The sequence below is a fragment of the Anguilla rostrata genome, chromosome 13 (assembly GCF_018555375.3).
Source record: "Anguilla rostrata isolate EN2019 chromosome 13, ASM1855537v3, whole genome shotgun sequence".
Classification (NCBI taxonomy): Eukaryota; Metazoa; Chordata; class Actinopteri; order Anguilliformes; family Anguillidae; genus Anguilla; species Anguilla rostrata.
The window spans coordinates 22,181,549-22,205,631 of NC_057945.1; the positions used below are offsets into that span (position 1 = coordinate 22,181,549).

Sequence of the window (24,083 nt, forward strand, 5' to 3'; positions counted from 1 at the left end):
TTTTGCTATTGTTGTAACCAAACAATTATTTAATTCTCTAGTTGATAGCCGGGTGGATAGTAACCGGAGAACTTTCAAGTATGCAAGTGAAATTACAAGTACAACTCTTAATCCATTATGAGTGCGCCTGTGCGCGCGCAAATTTCCCCAAACAACGTGCGCTGATGAAGTAAAGCTTTATCTCAACACAAATTTGATTAAATAAAGAAATTCAGTGTCATGGATCCAAAAATTGTATTATAAAAAGTACTTCATTAAAACATGTGTGTCTTCACTTGGGTAATTGTTCAGTTAGTGGTCAGTGGCACCGCTCATTGGCAGACAGCGCCCCAGTGCATGTGACCAGCGGGGCTGAAGACAGGCGCGTGGGGGCCTGAGGCAATCAATTATACGCGTTGGTCTTTACGGTAGTCACCATTTACACCTCATCATGTTATTTTAGCCCTTCCCATCCAAATACACTCTCACTACACTTTTTCACATGCTATTCTTTCACTCACACTGTCACTGACACATTAATGCTGTCTGCTGAATTCACACACAAGGCCTGTGGTCAGAAAAAAAAAGATTTTTAAAAACTGATAACCTTTACATACCTCTGTTGAGTAACTGCATTATGACTAAATGGAATGATCAATGTTTTAGATTTTCTTTCTTTTTTAACCTAACAGATTTGGGAATTCAAGGCTTTAATAGAAGGATTAGTAAAAATCTGGATTTGGAGACAGTGCTAGCACTTTGCTGCAGAAAGTCCTGCCTAAACAAACAATGGCTGTGCCAAGATTTACGCTCAACAGGCTAAGCAAAATCTATCAATCTAAATGGAGCCTATAAATATTCCTGATTCAACTCAACGTTGTAGCAGGACTTACAGGCTTGTGGTTGATGTTGGCATCAGGTTATAATAGAAAAAAAGGAAGAGAGGAAACAGATTGCTTCTTAAGGCAAAGTGACAATGAAACCACCTTAAAGCTTCTTTGCAGCCACTTGGACTGTTTCCTCTCTATTCTGACACACAAAAATGTTTTTAATTGGATTTGAAATAAAATGTTCTGTCAGACTAATGGGTTTATGCAGCTACCTGGACAGTATTTGATCTTGACTGATACAGTTCATAGACACAGTTCATACACTGCTGCACACACACACACGCATACACACACTCCTGACCTTGCCCCTACCTGCTCTCTCACTGTTGTACCATTTCACATTTGCAAAAATCACACTCATTTTCCTCACTCCCAATACACACGTCACACACACATTAATATGCTCTACAGCGACACACACACCCACAGACACACACACGCACACCCACACACACCCAGACAGACATACACACTCCTATGGTCTGTACTACAACTGTTAGTTGTTCTCTGCCATGCATAGTGAATATCACAGCAGCCACATTCTAATTGTCTTTGCCTCCATCTGGGTCTCTGCCTTCTGTCACTCTGGCCCCGCCTCCTCACATCCCTGCCCTGGTGACTCCACCCCTCCTCCAGCCTGACAGCAGGGGGGGGCGTGGCCTACATGATGATGCGGGGCTCAGGCACTGAGTCTGTTATGGACTTGTGAGGAAGCACGTTGGCACCATTCAGGTAGAGCTCGTCGTTCACGATCACGTCCTCCCCCAGCACGGTCACATTCTCCATGCGCACCTGTAGGGGTGCAGGCGCACACACACAAACACACACATTTAGAACAAAGAGACCCACAGGATGGGGCGGGGGGGGATTCAGAAGCAGAGAGGAAAAAGAAGGTGAAAGACTGATACTTGAAGAGAGTGGTGGGCGGAGAGGAGAGGGAAAGAACAGCCAGTGTAGGAGCCAGTGACATGCAGGAGACAGGGATATTAAAGGTGATAAGGAGGTGGCACAGTGTGACACATTGTTGAGAGTGAGAATGTGGTGACAGGATTCACACAGGCTTCCTAACGCGTTTCACCAGCTGAAAAGGTGTCCTTACTGCATGCGTGTGTGTGCGCGCGCATGTGCGTGTGTGTGTATGCGTGCGCGTGTGTGTGTGTGTGCGCGTGTATGCGTGTGTGTGCGCGCGCATGTGCGTGTGTGTGTATGCGTGCGCGTGTGTGTGTGTGTGCGCGTGTATGCGCGTGTGTGCGCGTGTATGTGTGTGTGTGTGTGTGTGTGTGCGTGTGTGTGTGCACGTGTATGCGTGTGTATGTGTGTGTGTGTGTGTGTGTGTGCGCGTATGTGCGCGTGTATGTGTGTGTGTGAGCGCACATATGTGCATGTGCAGGCACGGTGTGATTGCTCACCCACTGGCCGACGGTGGAGCTCCAGCCGATGATGCAGGACTCCAGCCAGGAGTGGGAGCGTATGCGCGCCCCCTTCAGCACGGTGCAGCGCTTGATCCGCACTCCGTCCTCCAGCACCACCCCCGCCCCCAGCGTCACGTTGGGCCCGATGGTGCAGTTCTCCCCAATCTGAGCGGAGGGGTCCTGTAGGCCCGCAACAGAGGAAAAGGACCATTACAGACAAAACTCCAGCAGGATCTCTCTGTACAAACACCCTTTTATTTGCATTATCCTTCTGCTGTGGCAAGGGATTTGCTAAAAATGGGCTTATCAAAAAGTCTCAAATTTGAATTGGCAAAAAATGGTCTAAATTGAAATTTTAAGATGAGGGCCCCCTCTAGTGCAACACCACAGAACTGCAGCAAATCATTTGCAAAATGCTCTTCCTGACAGGTCTTCCAATATAAAACAAAAAAACTGACACACAAATGAACAAATTAAAACTAATGAAAATAAAAACTCAGATTCCATCATCTAATGAATTATGATGGCAGTTTTGCGGAGTGCTCTGTGCAGATACCCTGGATGGCATGAAAAGCAAAGGGTTTGCAAAGCAAGGCCATCACATGCAGAACCTCTAAACTTTAATGAGCCTGAAATTTCTACATTTTTAACTGACATAACTCAGTAATGACTTTATTCAGTAATAAGACACAATTTGTGTTTTTAAAGGAGACTGAAATCATCTGTTTAGTCTCCCGCTGTGATGAGAGAGCCTCTGAAGAGCTGACCTCGACCCGCCATCTCCTGGATAGAGACTATCTGGACCCTGACCCGACCAGATGATTCAGAATGCCGCTGCCCGACTCATCTACAACCTTCTCAAATTCTCCCACGTCACTCCTCTGCTGCGATCACTCCACTGGCTACCGGTTGCTGCCAGGATCCGGTTCAAAGCCCTGACCCTTGCCTACACTGCAGCCAACAGGACAGCCCCCATCTACTTGCAGGACATGATTCGGTCCTATGTGCCTGCTCAATCACTCCGCTCTGCGGCAGCAGGGCTCCTTGTAACCCCTCCCACCCGACCAACGCGATCACAGAGCTTCTCCACCCTAGCTCCCCAGTGGTGGAACGAACTCCCCGTCCCTCTCCGAACCTCCCCCTCACTACCCATCTTCCGCTGTGGCCTGAAGACTTATCTCTTCAGACTATACCGAGACTAACTACCACCACGCTGTATATTTCACTCTAAATCCCCCCCCCCCCTTTTCATGACACTTGTTACATGTTGCCCCATCCCAGAACTTTTTGGTAATTTGTATTTGTCCTAATACTGTAGCTTATTCTTCTGCCTAGTTGGCTTTGCAGAGGTTAGGTCAGAATAGTGTTCAGTGTGAACTAAACTGTGTTCTTGGCTAGAAATAGCTGTACAAAATAAGTATTGTATCTTACTGAACCAGTGTTTAGTAGTTGTCTATGACCATGAAATGCACTTTTTGTACGTCGCTTTGGATAAAAGCATCTGCCAAATAAATGTAATGTAATGTATTGACCCTGCGGCAGCCTCCCTGGCCTGGTCTCTCCCTGTAAGCCTGGTCTCTCCCTGTAAGCCTGGTCTCTCCCTGTATGCCTGGTCTCTTCCTGTAAGCCTGGTCTCTCCCCTGTAAGCCTGGTCTCTCCCTGTAAGCCTGGTCTCTCCCTGTAAGCCTGGTCTCATCCTGTAAGCCTGGTCTCTCCCTGTAAGCCTGGTCTCTCCCTGTAAGCCTGGTCTCATCCTGTAAGCCTGGTCTCTCCCTGTAAGCCTGGTCTCATCCTGTAAGCCTGGTCTCTCCCTGTAAGCCTGGTCTCTCCCTGTAAGCCTGGTCTCATCCTGTAAGCCTGGTCTCATCCTGTAAGCCTGGTCTCTCCCTGTAAGCCTGGTCTCATCCTGTAAGCCTGGTCTCTTCCTGTAAGCCTGGTCTCTCCCTGTAAGCCTGGTCTCTTCCTGTAAGCCTGGTCTCTCCCTGTAAGCCTGGTCTCTCCCTGTAAGCCTGGTCTCTGCCTGTAAGCCTGGTCTCTTCCTGTAAGCCTGGTCTCTCCCTGTAAGCCTGGTCTCATCCTGTAAGCCTGGTCTCTTCCTGTAAGCCTGGTCTCTCCCTGTAAGCCTGGTCTCTTCCCTGTAAGCCTGTCTCTCCTGTAAGCCTGGTCTCTTCCTGTAAGCCTGGTCTCTCCTGAAGCCTGGTCTCTTCCTGTAAGCCTGGTCTCTCCTGTAAGCCTGGTCTCTCCCTGTAAGCCTTGTCTCTCCTGTAAGCCTGGTCTCTTCCTGTAAGCCTGGTCTCTCCCTGCAAGCCTGGTCTCTCCCTGTAAGCCTGGTCTCTTCCTGTAAGCCTGGTCTCTCCCTGTAAGCCTGGTCTCTCCCTGTATGCCTGGTCTCTCCCCTGTAAGCCTGGTCTCTCCCCTGTAAGCCTGGTCTCTCCCTGTAAGCCTGGTCTCTCCCTGTATGCCTGGTCTCTCCCTGTAAGCCTGGTCTCTCCCTGTAAGCCTGGTCTCTCCCTGTAAGCCTGGCTACGGTTCCTTTCTCCTCCCCACAGGAGGCTTCATCCCCAAAGGGTTTTCCGCCTTTATCTACTCTCTCCAGCGGCTCCCTGCTTCGATACTTAGCCCGCTGCAATTGGAATCATTTGTTCTCTGCGCAGCATTGCCACAATCTGGATACAATTTGATTAACTCAGCTGTGTTTGTTATTGTTGATGTTGTGTTGCTATAGTATTACTGAATGTGTGTAGAACTGTCAGTTTCCACCAGATTCTCACAAATCATCTGTCTGGAAGCGCCATTTTTCAGAGGGCTTTGTGAGTCAAATGTTAAATCACACTGAGGTTTCCCCCACCTCGCGGGATCTAATATTGTCCGGCTCATATTCACCTCCAGTGCTAAATTGCATTATTTACCATAAATCATATGCTGGTGCAAATTTGCTTCACAGATACCTTAATCTGCAGTAATATAGTTTGCTCATAAACTTAGAGCATTACCAATTTACATGAAAGGTTTTTTGCTTGCCAAGTTATTTGCTAAAACAATGGCCTCAAACCTGGGATTCAAACCTGTGACCATCTGTGAAAAAGGAGTCAACATTCTCAGGATAAACATCCTTTGTGACCAAGGAATCGTGCACAGGTAGAGATCTGCAGAGGCCAGCTCACCACCAGCACGTTCCCCAGGAAGCCAGGCCCCGTGCGCAGCCTCTCTGGGCCCTGCTGTCTCACAGACTGCAGGTACATGCACATCCCCGTCAGGAAGTCCTTGGGCTGGCCGATGTCCATCCAAAAACCTGCCGATGCACACAGACGCACTCTGTACTCTGACACAGCTTAAGATACACGTACATTCCTGACACATTCGCTGTTGGGTGGAGTGAAGAAGAGAGGAAAGCAACGCAAGGAGTGAATATAAGCCATTGGAATGAACCCACTGTCAGCGTGGCTGCATGACAAGTACTACTACTGCTGTTTTAATTTACATTTGCACAAGGCGGAATATGGGCAGTGTATTCTGGTTCATAATACACGTCTACAGATGGAAAGTATAATATGGTCAGAGTGCAAATTTGCTATTAAGGGTTGTATGCATGTGTGTACAGTATGCATGTCACCATTTTGTTTTTCTTTTTCCTTTTACTTTTATGATTCAACGTATGATGGAAGTTGAAGCCAAAGGCAAATTTCCACTTTGAGGTGAACAATAAAAGCCGTATTCTATTCTACACGACTGTCTAAAAAGACCTAAATGCGGCAGGCCTGGGGAAGAGACTGAGTCAGACGATGTGTCTGGAGGTGCTGTAGCTGAGGCCAGCGCTCCTCACCTTGCAGCTCCATGGCATACAGGTGTCCCTCCCCGGCCATCACAGGGAAGATCTCCTTCTCTATAGAGGTGGGTCTCAGCTGAGGGAACACACACATCAGGACACATCAGGACACTGAGACCCACAGAAAAGGCCATCAGCAAGAACCATACAATTCAAAACATGAAGTAAAAAACCTGATGGTAAAACGCTCGCGTTTCTGATTTCTAAGTATCTCATAGAAGCAATCCCTCATTATGGTTAAAGATTACAGCTGGAATGGGGTGATCAGTGAATTCCTCTTTTCCAAGGGAGACCTGACTAAGAGGGTCAGGCTACCAGTCCAGTTCCCTTACTATTATAGTACACCCTGAATACACAAATCTGGCCTTGAATCCAAATCTAGCCCTGGTTTTCTTTTCTCCCAAGTTATTAACTGAACAATCAGCACTTCTGATTGGCCAGACTGTGTTCAAACCTGACTCCCAGGTAAAGAGAAGGTGGAAAACCAGCAGTTCTCAGGGTGATTTGAGTAACAGGCTACCGCAATGAGCAAAAATGTGCTACCAGGAGTATGGAAGACCATATGTGCGTGTGGTGGTCAGTGGAGGGGAAGTCCCTGAGGGGGACCGACCTGGATCCTGTTCAGCATGGAGGGGCTAAAGATGTACATCCCTGCATTGATCTTGCTGGAGACGAAGACCTGCGGCTTCTCTACGAAGCGGTGTATGCGCCCGCTCTCTGCTTCATACACCACCACGCCATACTTGGATGGCTCCTCTACCTTGGTCACCTGAAAAAAAAAAAATGAAGGTAGTGTTTGGAAGTGCACCATCACAAAGCATAAGCAAAGGAGAAATTCAATGAACATGCTGCTACTCATGTTTTTTGTGGTAGTGATGTAACCAAAATACAGCAGATTCTTTTGGGGGTGAATTCCCCCCCATCCCCAACCCCCCGCCCCACACACACACACACACACACACTCTACATACACACTCTCTCTCTCACATACACACTCACTCACTCACTGTGTTGTGACAGAGGGACTCTTCCACTCACCACGATGGTGCCCTCCTTGCCGTGCTGCTTGTGGAAGCGGAGCATGTCCTCGAAGGGGAACTCGCAGATCACGTCACTGTTGAGCACGAAGAAGGGCTCGGCGTTGTCCGTCAGCAGCTCCCTGGCCAGGGCCAGGGGTCCGGCTGTGAGGCACAGTCAGAAAGGGTGAGCCGAAGACACCAAACTGAACCAGGCTCGTAGTACCACAGGGTCACCAGCCTGATGAGTGAGGCTGTTGTCCAGCCCGTTCCACATGCCGAACAGACCCCCAACTCACCTGTTCCAAGCGGCTCCTTCTCATGGGAAAGGGAGATCCGGATTCCAAGCTGTGAGACAGAGCCCCGTGATGAGAGCAGTTCACAGCATAACAATGAGAAAAGCATACAATTACAGCTACCATCCAACAGAAACAAGTCTTTAAATTAATCAGTTTACTTAAAATAAACATAAAGACAATTGATATATTAAATCTGGCAGGAACTCGTATCAAAATCCAATTTACACCATTTACTAGTCCTGCCAGTCTCGCACCCCCAATTACCCCACAAGCTAAACACACTACCTACCCTCTCTTCCTGTGCCCGCATCTCTCTCTCCAACAATTCAGACATGTAGCTTACAGCAAGGATCACGTGACTGACTCCAGCCTGGACAGCGGGAAAACAACCAGTGCGTGAATTAAACCATCGGATACCCATTATTTTCATTATCTAAACATCCTTAATACTCATGAGAATCATTAATGTTGTTCCGAAATTCCTCGAAAAAATACACGTGCCAACAGTACATGCCACAAAAATACTTTATCACGTAATAGGACAATAACAACTACATGTCAGATTTATTGCAAGCATCAATTTTTTTTAACAGTTAACAAACACTACATGTCTCCTCGCACACTGACAATGCAAAGTGCAGGGCGCACACAAATGATACAACTTATTTTTGTTGCTTGCAAGCATTCTGAACTCACTTCACAGTTGAATTGCGTTTATTATTATTATTATTATTATTATTATTATAACAATAACACTGTTATTGTTGTTATTAGTAGTAGTAGTAGCACTAGTAGTTGTGGTATAGTATTATACCTCTGTTATAGAAAATTTCAAGAACAGTTTCAGATTAAAGGATGGAATTACTGTCATTATATAAATTCAAGATGTTCAATGAACTATCTTACCTTCACCAAGGCCTCGACTTGGTGCAGCAAAATCGGCTTGTTGGCGAACTCGACCAGAGGCTTCGGCACGCTCAGTGTGAGCGGCCGGAGCCTAGTTCCATAACCTCCAACCAGGATTAGCGCTTTCATTGTAGGATCAAACGAAGGGGTCGGAAGGATCAATGGAGGGGTATGCACACAGGCATTTATCGCTGAAGACCACTCAGTTGGTTAGGTTTCGCCTATGCGAAATGCAAACAAATTCACAAATTAGGCTACAAATTTCTAAGCAGCCTGCAGTTATCTCCAACACAATAGGCTAGCTAATTTACGTTCATTGCCCACGAAAATCAAACAATTTGCCTCCATGCAAATTTGCTTTAGTTAAACAAGAGGCAATCGCGGATGAATAACTGTAATCTTTCTGTAATCTGGCGAAACCAGTGTATCATTTTAACTAAATTAGCCGACTACTTTGCTTTGATTTAGCTCTCAACCCGCCAATATGAATCATGTAGCTACATAACTGATGTAATCATATCCCAATATGTGTCAATCGGTCATATCAGTTTGTTCAATAACTGCATAAACCAACATTGTCTTATTTACAAATTATGTGATAGGCTATAACATTTACCAATATTAGTTAGCAAGCCAATGAGATAGCTGTGCTGTCTAGCAAATAAGAATATATCCTTAAGGAATAGGCTACCTATATTGAGTTAAGAAACAATACTCATACCTAGAGTTTGACTGTCCATAAAATAACGTTCTACATAAACTTTAGGCAACGTCAGTTCCCTGAAGTGGATACACCTTCTCAAAATAAAGAGCAAATGTGACTAGCCAGGAAAAATCAAAGCAAGGATCAGCACTGCGGCCGTAACAAATTAATCAGCAGCAGGTCCAACAGCACAAACAGTTAGTGTAACTACTGTATCGGTTGTCTTGCAACACTCACCAGTCTTTAAACTGCTCGGTCACGCATAAACTATGTTATGATAAAGAGGAGAGGTTCAGTTGACTAGCTATCGATACTTGACCACGATGAACGGATATAAAATGACGTCAATTTACTTATATGACACGTAGCTGAACTTAAAGTAGGTGAATTTCGTTTTTGAATGACTTCGGTAAGCAGCCCAGTACAATCATCAGCTGATGGGCGGACCAAGACCACAATGCCATTCAACTACATCCATGCAACGTAACCTGGGTTCATAGGTCTTTGGATTGTACCAGTTTGTTTGTAGGAGTTTCTGTCTAAACAAGCAGAATATGCACATGGCCAAATAGGTTTCCTTTCAGTATTTTAGAATACTTAATATCGTCTTTATGCTAGGGATATGTAGTTAATGCGCATGAATAGGCTATAAGTTTTACACGCCAAAAGACATACAGCAACTGCCGAAGTCTTCCATAGCCTTTCACCAGGAAAATGTTTACATCTACGCTTGAATATCGGACATATAACAGGGTAGCAAAATTATTGAACGAGCCAAAAATTATTTGCATTAAGACCATAAATAGTTCTTTGTGTTAACATCCAAAATTCCCGCAACACAATATTTCTTGTTCACCGCACGATTTGGTCCAATCCATATACACCAGACTTCTGGACCAATCAGAAGCAAACAACGTGGCGAGGAAGAAGGTTGAACTCGCTGTCAAATTAAAACGTGCCATAGCACGGATGGACTATCAGCGAAAACCTATCATTGCGTGAGTTTATTCGGACGTGTTACCTCGATGGACAAATTGGAATGAACTAAAACCATAAGCGCTAACATTTCTTCAGATCTACTACCCACGGTGAAAATGGAAGATGTGACCAATATACCAGGGAAATACGTTTATTTTAAATAATTCACTAATATGCGTGGGGTACTACTGTGTTTGTGTCTATTCGCGAGTGTATACTGCATTGAAGAAATGACAAGAATATTTCGCTGGAAACAATTTGGTCTAAAGAAAACAAACAAACAAACAAACAAAAAACAAAGCTGCTCAACAGAATATTTGTGTATTGCATCTGTCACTTTAACAAAAACCTAAATGAGGTTTTGTGATAAATCTTAAAATTAACATTATAAATCTTGCCACTGCTCATAATGAATTTTAAATTTCAAATTGAACCAAAGCCATTTAGCCATTTAATAAATTTTGCAGGTGCTTAAACACATTTACACACATGCTAAACAATGACATGTATTCATAAACCTGACGAACTCCACTCATTATACTACGATCACTTAGCAGACGCTCTTATCCAGTGCAACGTACAGTACTGAACAAGAAAGTACCACTAGACAGATGACCTGTGTTTACACAGCTATACCTGTGATATTATCCCAAAAGGAAATCCAAGGAAAGGATATCTAAAGGGGGCCACAAGAGTCAAGGCACAATCTGAAGAGGCTAGTCTTCAGCCTGTCAGAAGACGAGCAAGGTTTCTTCTGTCCTGACTGTAGTTCGAAGTTCAATACAACATCAGGGGTCAGAACAGACGGGAGATGTAGCTTGTAAGTGCAGGAACGTGGGGGGAGGGGCCAGGTGCCCAGATGTAGCAAAACAGAGAGGTAGGGTAGCCTATGTGTATAGGATCTGATGATCGTTTGACGATTTAATGGAGTGGTCCTTTTAGCCAGCCAGGCTAGGCTAGCATCAAGGTTTCAATTTGATGTGAGTGGAGATAGGGAACCAGTGGAGGGGATAAGAACGTGAATGACACTGCTGAGTGTGGGGAGGTTGCAGATCGGACAGCCAGCAGCGTTCTGGAGGAGCTGCAGAGGTCTGATGGCAGAGGCCAGTGGGAGTTGCAGTATTCCAGATGGGAGGTGACATCGCCTGGACTAAGAGCTGGGCTGAGTAGGTGGTGAGGAAGGGAAGGATTCTCCTGATGTACTGGGTTTACCTGCATACCAGTCATAACAGCAATGTTCGCAGAGAGGGACCGTTTTTGGTCCAATAAACACTCCAATATTGCTAGCAGATTAAGTGTGTAACACTGGTACTGTCCAGGATGAAGGGCAGGGGGAACGGAAAGAGAAAAGACTTGTGGGTCATCAGCATAGTAATGATAAGACAGCGCATGGAAGGAGACAACAGAACCAACAGACATGGGAGAATTCTCTAATAGGAGACAGAATAATAAGATAGAAATTAGAGACAGGAGACAGGGTTTTTTAAATAAATGTATTTTTTTAGCTCACATTCAAAGTTGTCATAAAGATGTAATATTATAATTCTTCTTAAAAAAATATCCATCCATGCAACAACGACAAAGAAAATTATACTTTGAGTTTTTTGGGTAATATTTTTCTACAAATAATTTTTCACATCTATGGAAAGATCGACATATAACATCCACCACAAAGGAGGCCATTATGACTTAGTTCAAACCTCTTCTCGCGGACTATAGATTTTTTTCTTCTTCCCTTGCAAGTGATAGTTCCCACCTTTCTCTGGCACATCACTGGGTTTCAGTTTTATTGCGAACTGAACTGAGCGGCACTTTGTTATAGAAAACCCTCAAAAGGCGAGCGCCTTTTTAAAAATGTTAAAAATAAGTCAAATTCAAATATATATATACAATTTTGCACGTGGACATTTACTGTGGATGATTCTAAGTATCAGGGCATAGACTTAATACGTAACTATATCTCATAACGAATGCATTAAAACAATATTCTTTTTCCTTAATTTCAGTACAGACTTCCTCAGAGAAGGAACACAAGATTATTTGAACACTGTCAGTCCACTAAGTGCTCTGCCAAGCAGCCTGGTAATGCTGAATTTTACTCTGGTGAAAGAAAGCCATAATCGTCTTGCTATTGACTATGAGAGGAACCGTTGACATAACATACATTTGAAATACATGGTTCGGCCCCCGGTAGCACCTCTGTCAGAGAGGAAGTGAGGTCGTGAGCATTTACCGGAGACCTCTCCCGCCACTCGACACGGTAACCACAGAGACCCGGGGAGAGTGGCCGGCTGGATTTGGGGGTGAGGCTTCGCTACGCCTGCTGTGAAGAACATGGGGGAAACACTGGACGGTAGCAGGGAGTTCTTCCCCTTAATACAAGTGAGAAGTTTGTCAAACACTCCAGAAGAATGGCAATGACCGGGGCATCTCTGCTGAACATACGCTTGTGAGGACAAAAGGCAAAGCTCGGCACACACACATACACACACACACAGATTCGGAGTGTTGATTTTGAGCGCCTGAAGGTCTACAGTGTGCCAGAGGAGGGGAAAGAACAGACAGAGAGAGACAGAGGGAGAAAGAATCCACATTCACCAAAGGCGCTCTGGCTACAGTGCAAAATTGTTCCATCTAAACAGAGAACACCCTAACCTAGCCACAGTGGGGCTGACGGACAGACAAACAGAGAGGTTGGGTCAAGTAAGGTTCTCTTTTTTTCTTTCGTTTTTTGCTACATGTGCTGATGGAGGAAAGGTTTCATTGTACAAATATATCTATTTTCTCCACCCTTTTAACCCAAAAGCATAATAATAATAATAATAATAATACATTTAACAGAAAAAGAAGACTCATGCTTGCTGATCCAGCCACTACGGTGCAAATTACAAGGTAGGACTTGTAAATATATTTTTCCTTTCAAGAAACGCTTTGTAATGCAATAACACCAATGGGTCAGGGGGGAAAAAAAACATAAAAATAAAATAAAATAAAAATAAATTTAAAAATCATCCGTCCCACAGCCCAGCCTGGGACTGGCTGAACTATGTTACCTGGTGGATGGAGTCTCAAAGCTAGAGTATGCAAAATATATGGAAACTAAGATACTACGATAAATGAAAGATGGTAGTGGAAGTGAATAAGATGACAAGAAGTAGCTTACAAAATCATAAGAATGTGACCTGTTATATATAGAATTTCCATACAGTAAAGCTGTAGTATTTAAAACTGGGTAGTAAAGGTGGGGGGTTCAGCTTTTTCCTTCCCATTAAGATAACTGTTTGACTGTCCAGCATCCAGCTCCCTTTAGAGTAAAGCTTTCAACTCCCCTTTTAAACCACAATGGGAATACTGTTGCTGAGAAGAGGTTTTGTGGGGGTGTCACCCCACCCCAAAACAACACCCCCCTCATGTGCACAATAACAGGCACAGACACAAACAAACACACACGCATGCTCACACACACACACACACACACGTGCACGCTCTCTCTCTCACACACACACACACACACAAACACACACACACTCCCCCATACCAACCCCACAGTGTTAAGACAGGGCCTGACCCTGGACTTGCCCTGAGCTTCAGCTGCGTTTTATTATTTCTGACCCGTGCCTTGATGCAATACTAGAAGTGGCCACATGGTGGCAATGAACACACAAGGCAGACATGTCCTTCTATGCTGCCGGATGAGGGGGGTTATTGGGGGGGAGCAGCTGTCTGTCCAGACAGTGGGGCTGTAGACCCTGCCACAAGTTGCCACCTTTTCCCTAGGTGCTAATCAATGAGGAGATCAAAGGGTTTCTAAAACCTTGAGCGTCCATCTCCATCATCGCTACAAAAGCAGTCATTCCTTAGTTTCTTTGCCTATGAATGTGCTTTTCATTCATTCTGGGAAATGTCACCATGTTTTTAGATTTGTTTTGCATTTTTATTTAATTATATTATCTCAGTGTCAAAGGTGGGGTTGGGGGTGGAGGGGGGCGGGGCTTGCTTTTATTCCCTTTTCTTTATTTAGCTACGGGAGCTCGTCCCGGATGCCCTCCAGGATCTTGATGAGGCTCTCCAGTCCAAAGATGTAGCCCCTGTCAGGCCCGTCATGCACAGTCTGGTCGTCGCGGAAACCCTTGAAGGTGCTGTGGGCGAAGTCGATCATGCGCACGTCCACGCTGGGGGGCGGGTGCGGGGGCGGTGCGACTCCGCGGGGCTCCGAGGGGGGCGGGGGGAGCTCGTGCGCGCGGTCCGCGGCAGGCAGGGGGGCAGGCGGGTGGGCGGGCCCCTCCGCGGGCCCCTGCGCGGGCTCCCTCTCGGGGGGCCCCTCGGGGCCCGGCTCCTTGCCCTCGTAGATGATGAGCAGGGAGCTGGAGTAGAAGCGGTACGAGGCCTGCCTCTCCAGCACGGCTTTCAGGCTGCGCAGCTTCCCCAGCATGGGATGGAACAGGTCCCTGCGCAGCTGCGCCCCGTTGTGCATGAACTGGTACAGCGCCGCCCGGAAGCCCTCGATGGACAGCCCCCGGCCGTAGTACTTGTTCCTGCACAGGTAGTGGCCCGTGTCCATCTGGTACACCTGCGGGAGGCATCGGGGAACACCGTTTAGACATTATTTTAGAAAGGCCAAGCCCACGCAAATACGATTCTATTGAGCAGACAGGGAAAAAAGTTGACTGTTTTTATGTTGTTCTTGCTTTAAACCTTTTCTGCCCATACACTTGCCAGTTCATAAAGGCTGTTTAACATACGCCTCATCTAAGCGTCACTTGGAAATAAACACAACCATTACCTTCGGTACCTGGTATTTGCCAACTTAATAAAGGCCTTTTAGCGCATACCTCCTTTAAGAGTCACTTGGAACTCCTCTCTACAGCTTACCATTTTCCTTTGAACTGGAGTAGTATCCAAGCATCTGTCAGTGACCCCCAGGTCATCTATTTATTTATGAGTGCACTCCTCATTGCTGCTCTGGTTGTTTCGTTTCTAACTGGAGTTCAGGGTGTTAGGATGGAAGTACAGTATGAGTGGAGAGATGTGTGAGGGTTTGAGCTCACACTGTGTTAGGACGGCAGTACAGCATAATGGGGAGGGAGATGTGTGAGGGTTTGAGCTCACACTGTGTTAGGACGGCGGTACAGCATAATGGGGGGTTTGTGAGGGTTTGCTTTAGAATGACAGTACACACAGCAGACCGTAATAAGGGCTGGGTGGCTGTGGGTAAAGGGCCTTGGGGTGCAGTCGGCTGGGCGTAATGGTGGACTGCACCACACAGAGGGACGAGGCTCGTCCTCCGTTCCAGGGCCTCTCCGGCTCCAGAAATGAGAGAAAAGGAAAAGCCTTTAGTGACGGCGGCACATCCTTCACAGAAAGCCAAGCTCAGCGCACCCACACGACACGCTCCCTCAACTCAACATCTATCTCAGCCAAGGTCAGCCCTCAGCTGCCGAAGAAAAGTCCTCCATCTCTCTGAGTGCGCTCCACTGTAAATTTCCACCCAGTTTTAACAGAGAATAAAATAGGCCAAAGCTTATTTAAAAAATGAGCAGAAGCTCAAATAATTAGTCACTGCAAAAAAAAAGTCTTGGGTATTGAAAAAATAAGTATAGGTCCTTAATTTAAAAGAAAAGTCAGGTCACTAAAAATCATGGTGACATCAAATTATAGCACACTTCTCCCTAGATCCTCAATGTTTTAGAATACATGCCAAATGATTTTAACGCCAAAAGTAAATAACAACACTGGTCAGACAGAGTGAATGTGTTTAAATCAACGTGAGCCAAAACATGACAACAGAACTACACAGCTGCAGAGGGCAGCAGTGTGAGGGAACCGGGCCTGGAACCTGAGTCCCAGGTAGGGAATTAGCAGGGTATCTAACCTGCACTGCTTCAGCACATATCCAGCTGTATAACGAATTGTATGTAAAAAAAATAAACTCAATCTGCGCAAGTCTGATATATGCCTCATACTGTATGTAAACGCACATGCATCTGAACCAAAAGTAGGTGAGGAAACAGAAGATCAAACCCTTTCAGCCTGAGGAGTCTTCGGACTTAACGTGCTGCTAGTCCTACAGCACATTTGCTTTCTGCCGGATGTGTGTGCATGTACGCCCGGTATATCAGATCCATGCTCTATTCGAGTAAGCACCACAGTTGAACAACAAGCATTCCTGTCCTCTCGCACCCCACTTTCTTTGCCATTTGAGAACCCTTTTCACTATTCTGCAATGTTAGGAACGGGGGAAAGACATTAGGCCACGTACATGAACGTGACATACATTGTACCACAGATCGTTTAGGCTCCCTAGATACTCAGCTACAGAGTTCCTTCCAGCCCCTCTGCTTCAGAAGTACAGGACGTTCCAGTCCGTAACAGGAGTTTCTGGTGTTGTATTACAGCATAGAACACCCAATGCTACACTACTCTACTTGTCCACACCTCTACAGACATATAACACATCTGTCGGGATCACGATATAGAAATTCTGGGGCTAATATAAATAACCAATATTTGACTGAACATACTGGCCAATGGCCATACCTGTTTTACACTGTAACACAAACTGCAGCCAAGTTCACACAACCGTGGAAGTAGCCGAGACGTCAACTTCAACATCTCAGATATCAACATATAAAGGACAAAATGTAACGACTAAAGATACGTGAAACTGAAAATATAAACCTGCTCACTCTATTATTAAGCAGAAAGCATGAGTCTAGGGAGCAACTGAGTTTCTGTATAGCTTTGCTAGCGAGTTTGGCTGGTAAAAACCATAAATCAGAAATGAATCATAAGAGGTTCAGATGCTATGATTTGCTTGCTTTTGAATATGATTATGTCGCTGTGGTAAATTACCCGCCCGTAGGCGTAGCTAGTTTTAACTTTTCGTTTAGCGTGCAGTGCATACTTTTGCTTTGGTTTATTTTCTGTTGCAATAATTCCTGTCATTTTTATTCACAACACCATACATTTCTGTTCTAGGTTCATAACCTAATAACCTTTTGTTTTCTTATTTTACGGCTTCCCTTTCACTTTAACAAATGGGAAAGCACACGTTCGTTCATATGGTTCAAGTCTTTTGTGTATGACTGCAGTTCTCTCACAGGAGCTGGGCACCACTCCCAGGAAGAGGGGGGGGCAGGTTGGTAAAGTGAGCCCTGTGAGTAAAATGAAATATATATATTTTTTTCATTCTGTATTTCTCTGAATTCTAAATAGAAAGACATGGATAGGTTGTCATGCTCTACCCAAGAGTGAGTGGGAACCGTTTCTTCTCATTTAGGTCCTGGGGAGGAGCGTTGCTTTTATAAGCCAGGTGGATGCAGGCTCAGACAACATTATGTAAAAGCAGCCAAGGGAGACAGGGTCATGTGGCTGAGTTGTGAGAGTAGAAAACTTAAAGGCGTTTTGTAGAGAAGCCCTGATTATTGTGGCTACTTTGTTCTTTTTTTGTCTTTCTACCATTTTGTTTTTCCTTTTTTTCCCCCTATTTCAGTGTATACCCCTTAGCACCATCTGCTTGGCTGTAAATAAAACCACCTGCCTATTTACCCTATTTTTGGACCCTGTAATCCTGTGGCAATGACATTTTCACTTAATTTACAGCATCAGTGGAGCATCAAATGAATCACGCTTCTGGCATAAGTACATAGCGCCACCATACCTGTGATAATCAGCATCAGGCCAATACCGTAAGTGTGTCTGATGCTGTTATCGGCAGACAGCCAATAGTGATACAGACTCCACATTATCACGCACCCCAACGCATCCCAATGTGAGGGAGGCAGAACTATCAGTGTTCAGAATAGAGCTGAGTATCTGGGGAGTGTAATGCATCTGTGATTATGCCACAGTGGCAGTGGATGGGCTGCCTCACAGCAGGGAGACAGAAACACAGACCTTCCTACAGAACAACCAGATGCTCAACTGTCTAATCTCTGCTGACACTGAAACATCTTCAGAAAACGACAATGCAGTGTCACTGGGCGCTCCAGTCATCAGAAACCCGCGTAAATAAGCAGAGCCTCCTGCAGTTCAGACAGACTGGAAGCAGAAGGAACACAGAGGCTGCCCATGCTGTTACTCTGGTTAATAGCATCAGCACTAGGCCTTCAGTGCGACGGCGGGGCAGGGTGCCTGGGGGGGCGGCCCCGCCTCTCCTCACCTGCATGCCGCAGACGCGCACCCCCAGCGTGGCGGACGTGCTCTGCTCGCACTTCTTCATCTGGCGCGCGGCCTTCTCCTCGGAGGCGTCGTCGCCGTGCTGCCGCGTGCCCATCTTCAGGTCCAGGATGCACGGGTAGCTGAAGTGGTGCACCACGTTCTCCAGGAGCAGGAACTCTGGGGAGCGGCCGCGTTAAGGAGAGCCCCTCTCTGAGCAGGGTGTGTGTGTGTGTGTGTGTGTGTGTGATTACTCCTGTAATCCTCTGTGAGGATCATTTGCCTATCTTAACGCAAGTGATACCACGGCGACCATAAACTCGCAGCTTTCACAGTGACGTTGTCAGTGATGCTCGCAAGGCCAGCTGTTAGCCCAGAGCATCTGCCTTTCAGCTCCGGCACTGCAAATAAATGAGTTGCATAAACAAGAGCACGTTTTACATTTTACACTGAGTGTGGGCCTATCACACAGCTCACTGAGGAATACTCACTGGTCTATACACCACCAATGTTCAGAGAGCCTAGAGTTCTGAGAGTATTTGGCCTCACAACCAGAAACAGCACACCAGGGATCTCAATCTTCAGTCCAGGCGGGCTGTGGTGTCAGCAGGTTTCTGGTGATGGACTCTTCTGGGAGTTGTAGTTCACTGTCTGGGTTTTCCCAATATTATTTCAGTTTTTGAGCATGTTTTCTCCTGGCCCAGACAGTTTTTATAGCCTCATGAGGGAAACGTTAGATACTTACAGAAGAATGGAATAAACTGGGCTTCTGCAGGGATATTTGGAGGTGACATTTCCAGTAACTCCAAAGCAGTTTGTTCAGTGATTTCATGTTTCCAGAGGCCGTACATAAACAGATTAATTTTATAAGGTTCATTCACAACCCAAAACATAAGTATCCAATTTTGTATACTGTGCCAGGTCTTTTTCCCTGGAGTTCAGTGGTCCCAGGTTGCATGCGTCAGAGGAAACGGCTCCAACCAAAAATAATACTAAATGTAGGTTTCTGAAAAAGAATCAGGCCACATACATCTGCGCAGCCTCTGGAGGCATAACTCTGCTGAATAAACGGCTTTGGAGTTAACAGTACCTCGCTTCACAAACCCTGCTGCTGCAGCCATTACAACGCCGGCACATCAGAAAGCTCCGTAAATATACAAGATATCCTGCATCGCACACAAAAACTGTCCCGGCCAATCAAAAAAGCACACCAAAACTGAGATGCCATCAAACAAGAGAACAAGCCCTTTAAAGGAATTACTTAAGGTTGTGCTGAAACACCACAACCCAGCAGACGCTGCAGTCCTACAGGACTGGACATAGAGATCCCTGCACACATCCCAGGGAAAGGGACTTGAGGGGGAAGGTTAAAAAATATACAGTTTATAATGTGAATAGCCTCCGATTAGGTCATTTCAACTATAAATCTTTGAAGGTCCAGGAAACAGGATTCAAATTGTAGTTATATTCCACAGAAGTGACAAGTGTCTTTTTAATCCTCGCAAAAATGGGCACTTAATATTAACTGTTGGGGTTACTGCAATATTGCAGTGCACCAGAAATGAAACCCATTTCTTGTGAGTATCATCATTTTTTTTGAAAATAAAAAAGCATATTGGCTTTTCTGCATCCAGAGAGGCCCAATGCTTAGGCATTTCCAGCAGCTTGCCCACACAAGTGGCAAGAGTATCATTTACATATTACAAGCAAAAAAGATTTCACTGAGCACTTTAGTGTCGTACATTGTACAAAGTTAACCCCACCCCTGATAACCTGGCGCTTAGCCAAAGGGGAAAGCACTCCAAACTTGGCACAGGCTTTCCTATGTTTTTTTTTTTTTAATTATTTTTGACAAGAATCATTTAAAAATATTTCTGAGTCATTTGTGAAAAGAGAAAAGTATAAAAACAAAACATCAGCAAAGAATTCAGATTTCAGTTTCCTGGACCTTTCAAACGCACCTCCAGGGTTATGATATGTTCTCGACCCTCAGCCTCAAGACAGGACCAGCAAAGCTTTGGCTAGCGCTACGAGCGTGGGAGCTCCATGTTTAAAATGGAGAGTGAAGTAGGACAGTCTCAGCTGCAGTGCCCACAGCAGCTGCATAGAGGGCGCTCTCTGCTCGAGCGCTCTTTGATCCGCCTCCCGAATGTGATCCTCCCCAGCTCTTAATCCAACAGACCATCCAGTTTCCCACCAGCCCCGTTCGGCCTGCACGTCCTCTAAAAGGCCGTCACTGCCGCTTTCCCAAATTAGCCCCCCCATTGAGGAAAAACAACAACAACAAACTAGCCAAACTGACACCGCAGGCTGCTCGTGATGAATTCACTTTTTTTCCCTCCCCTCCCTCCGTTTATTATTTTTGTTCCCCTCGTCCTGGAAAACTAAACAATTGAGGAATGTGTGAGCGCAGCGGAAAGTGTAATCAAAGCCATCTCCGCGCCCTGCAGCTGGGTGAAGGACGGCTCTGATTCCACGTGTGGGCTTCAGGACATGGCCCGCCGGGACGTTTCGCGCAGAGGTGACGCAGCCAGGTGCAGGCCGGACCCCATTTCATGGCCCGGCGCCCCGACTCCCGCCACAAAGGGCTGAGACTACACACCGGGACGGGTGGGAATGTCTTTCTCCTCAGATCTCCCACATCAGAGTTCCCAGAGAGCGGGCTGAGACCGACCCGGACTTTTAGGAAACCGAAAGGAGACGTGAGTGTGAGAGAGGAACAGAATGAGCTGGTCTGAAAGCTCCTCAAGGTGTACAAAAGAGCCAACGCACCACTTGGACCTATTTCAGTAATATGAGGCCGCTTTACCATACTAATGTACCATGCTAATAATAACAAGACACACACACACGCGCACTTACACACTCACTCACACACACACACACACACACTCACACACACACTCACACACGCACTCACACACAAACACACACCTTTCAGGCACATCGAGGTGTATTGTTTGTCTTCTGCTACTAATTATACGCAACATTTAGCCAGGTCCACAAAGCGAGCAGGAGCGTGTGCTGACGGGTTAACCCTTAACCTGGCCTGAGCGGCGCGCGGCGCTGCGAGCTGGAGGGATACTGTAGAGCTTCCTGTCCTTGGACTCGGACCGCATGCGGCTCAGCTGCTGCTTGTGGCAGCGCAGGCTCCAGGGGTTGTGGCTGATCTTCTCCGAGGTCAGGCCGCTGTTCCCGTCCAGCATCTGGAAGGGCACCTCCGAGTGGATCTGCAGGTCCAGCCGCGGGCTCTTCAGCTCCTGCAGGCTGCGGGTCAGAGGAGGCGCTTAGCAACACAGCCTGCCCCAGCCGTGTGACAAAGCTCTCAGGCACTGGCTTAGAAACCCAAAAACACAGCTGTTACTTAAACCCAAACACTGAACCATTACTTAAACCCAAACACTCAACCGTTACTAAAACCCAAACACACAGCCATTACTTACAAACCCAAACACTCAACCATTACTAAAACCCAAACACTCAACCATTATTTAAACCCAAACACACGACCATTACTTAAACCCAAACACTCAACCATTACTTAAACCCAAACACTCAACCATTATTTAAACCCAAACACACAACCATTACTTAAACCCAAACACTCAACCATTACTAAAACCCAAACACTCAACCATTACTAAAACCCAAACACTCAACCATTACTTACAAACCCAAACACTCAACCATTACTAAAACCCAAACACACAATCGTTACTTACAAACCCAACAACAGGACTGTTACTTACAAACCCAACGATGCTACCATCACTAACAAACCCAACCACGTGACATACTCTTCTTCACTCGTCCTCCTTCCCTTTCCATATATCATATCTCACCCAAAAGCCTACACCCCACTGTTCCCTCATTCCCTCCTTCCTTACAAAGCTGTCTACTCAACACTATTCGGCTACCCCCCCGCCATCCATACTCGTCACAGCTCCTCGTTCCCTCATACCCTCCTGTTTGTGCACTTCTCCATTCTGTCTCTCAGCTATACAGATAGAGGCCCTTGGGGTGGTTAAGTGCAGGCTAGATGCAATGTTGAATGCTGTAGTTCGTAGGTAAATAGTGAGCGTAGATGTGCTGAACGGCCTGTTCTGGTCATCATGTTACTAACCCCCGGCCAGCCCCCCGCACGCCTTTCCGTCAGCCCACTCGCCCCCCGTGCCCCGCCCCCTCGCCCCCGTCCCCGCGCCCCCGTGCCCCGCCCCGCTCACTTCTCGCTGCTGTCGCTCTCGTGGGCGGGCCGCTCCTCCTTGTGGTCGCTGCTGGAGCGGTGCAGACTGCGGCGGGAGTGTTTGCGTCGCGGTTGGTCCCTCTCAGGCAGGTCCTCGTGGTCCAGCCCCTCGCTCTCCACGTACGGGTACGCCACCAGGTTAATGTAGCCGTCCATGTCCCCCTCGAAACACACCAGCACCACGCCTGTCAGGACCAACAGAGGGAACAGGCTAAATTAGACACACACACACCACACAACACAACAGCACCATACCTGGGAGGAGCAACAATGGGAACAGGCTAAATTAGACACACACACACCACACAACACACCAGCACCACACCTGTGAGGACCGACAGAGAGAAGAGGGGAGCTTAAAGAGCTTTATTATAAATAACAACTGATAGAGAGCCTCACGTGTAAAATACTTTCTTTATTTAAATGCCACATTTGCACAAAAGCCAGCCATACACAACATGAATCATCCTTCTGCAACGATTTTCTCTCAAATAACAAAGTTGATACCTTTTAAGCACTTAGAGCTAACTGTCTTGGAAAAAACAACAGAAACACATGCCAGCTTTGCAAGATTCATCCGAGGGTAACTGCTAAATGAAAACTCTCATTCAAGGGGAGGAGAGAGTGATTCACAGCAATCCAAAAGCACTGACACAGGAGAAAAAAAACACAAAAAGGCGCACGTGAGATGGGCTGAACGAGTTGGCGGGGGTGAAATGGATCTGGGGTAAGAGGGAGGGAGGGAGGGATGGAGGGATGGAGGGAGGGAGGCACATTTAATATCCTCAGCCTCCTCACTGCTGATTCGCACACAGCATCCTCCTGGGCCCTCGCTGAGGTCTGTCTGGCCACTGGAGCTAATGAACAGAGATGGTGATGTCATAGAGAAGAGGCCGTGTGTGTGTGTTTGTGTGTGGGGCGTGCGCGTGTGTGTGTGTGTGTGCATACGTGTTTGTGTGTGGGGTGTATGGTGTGACTGTGGTGTATGGTGTATGGTGCGTGTGCATGGTGTGTGTGTGTGTGTGTGTTGTATGGCGTGAGTGTTGTGTATGATGTGTGTGTGTGTGTGTGTGTGTGTGGGGGGGGTGTATTGTGTGAGTGTGGTGTATGGTGTATGGTACGTGTGTGTGTGTGTGAGTGTGTTTGAGAATAAAGCGAAGGGCTGTAGCAATGCAGCTAAATGAGGAAGGGCTCAGTTTAATCAGAGTTAGGGACTGGGCTCTCTGCTTGACTTAGCGGCTCTTCTTAAAGACACAGAGCCTGATTTGGCCTGCCCTCTCCTGCACACATTTAACACACAGGCAGTCAGTCAATGGGTAAGGACCAGCGCGGAGCTTTTAAACATCTCCACCGGCCACAGTGCCCTTTTCCATGATTATCAGCTCAGGGCTAGCAGAATGCATTGTGAGGGGGCGGGGGGGTGGCCAGTTAACAAGAGATTCAGACATGGAAAGGAGATTTCTTCTGGCAACGATTACACTACAGCAAGACAGGACTTAGAATGGGGGTAAGAATAGAGTTCAAGTGTATGAAACATTCAGGAGGAGGATACAGAGGATTATTTAAACTCTGAGGCTAAACAGCAATTAAACAAAAAATAATTCTAGAGGACCTACCGCACAGAACCAAAATTCACAGAAGGACAAACCCAGTGCAGCTCGAGTGTCTCAATGG

General features: G+C 46.5%; 2 protein-coding genes across 6 annotated transcripts in view; both read right to left on the reverse strand.

Moving 5' to 3' along the window:
• Nucleotides 1-217: 217 nt before the first annotated feature.
• gmppb (GDP-mannose pyrophosphorylase B) lies at nt 218-9,867 on the reverse strand. Of its 3 annotated transcripts, none has more exons than XM_064305005.1 (10): nt 9,707-9,867; nt 8,329-8,549; nt 7,712-7,792; nt 7,423-7,471; nt 7,146-7,288; nt 6,718-6,876; nt 6,105-6,183; nt 5,446-5,573; nt 2,279-2,461; nt 218-1,661 (listed from the first exon to the last, which is right to left on the reverse strand). In XM_064305005.1, exons 2-10 carry the CDS (start codon nt 8,455-8,457, stop codon nt 1,530-1,532), a joined length of 1,083 nt encoding a protein of 360 aa, XP_064161075.1. In that variant the 5' UTR covers nt 8,458-8,549; nt 9,707-9,867; the 3' UTR covers nt 218-1,529. The 3 variants fall into 3 exon arrangements, with proteins under 3 accessions (XP_064161075.1, XP_064161074.1, XP_064161076.1); XM_064305004.1 differs by lacking the exon at nt 9,707-9,867 and adding an exon at nt 9,269-9,504; XM_064305006.1 differs by lacking the exon at nt 9,707-9,867 and adding an exon at nt 9,050-9,204.
• Nucleotides 9,868-13,584: 3,717 nt separating this feature from the next.
• ip6k1 (inositol hexakisphosphate kinase 1) overlaps nt 13,585-24,083 on the reverse strand; it is a 39,960-nt gene continuing 29,461 nt past the window's right edge. For all 3 annotated transcript variants that reach the window (XM_064304221.1, XM_064304222.1, XM_064304219.1), the window contains 4 exons: nt 22,390-22,594; nt 21,252-21,433; nt 18,171-18,346; nt 13,585-14,579 (listed from right to left, as the gene is read on the reverse strand). In XM_064304221.1, coding sequence (XP_064160291.1) covers nt 14,031-14,579; nt 18,171-18,346; nt 21,252-21,433; nt 22,390-22,594 — 1,112 coding nt within the window. In that variant the 3' untranslated portion in view covers nt 13,585-14,030. The remainder of the gene's footprint in view (nt 14,580-18,170; nt 18,347-21,251; nt 21,434-22,389; nt 22,595-24,083) is intronic.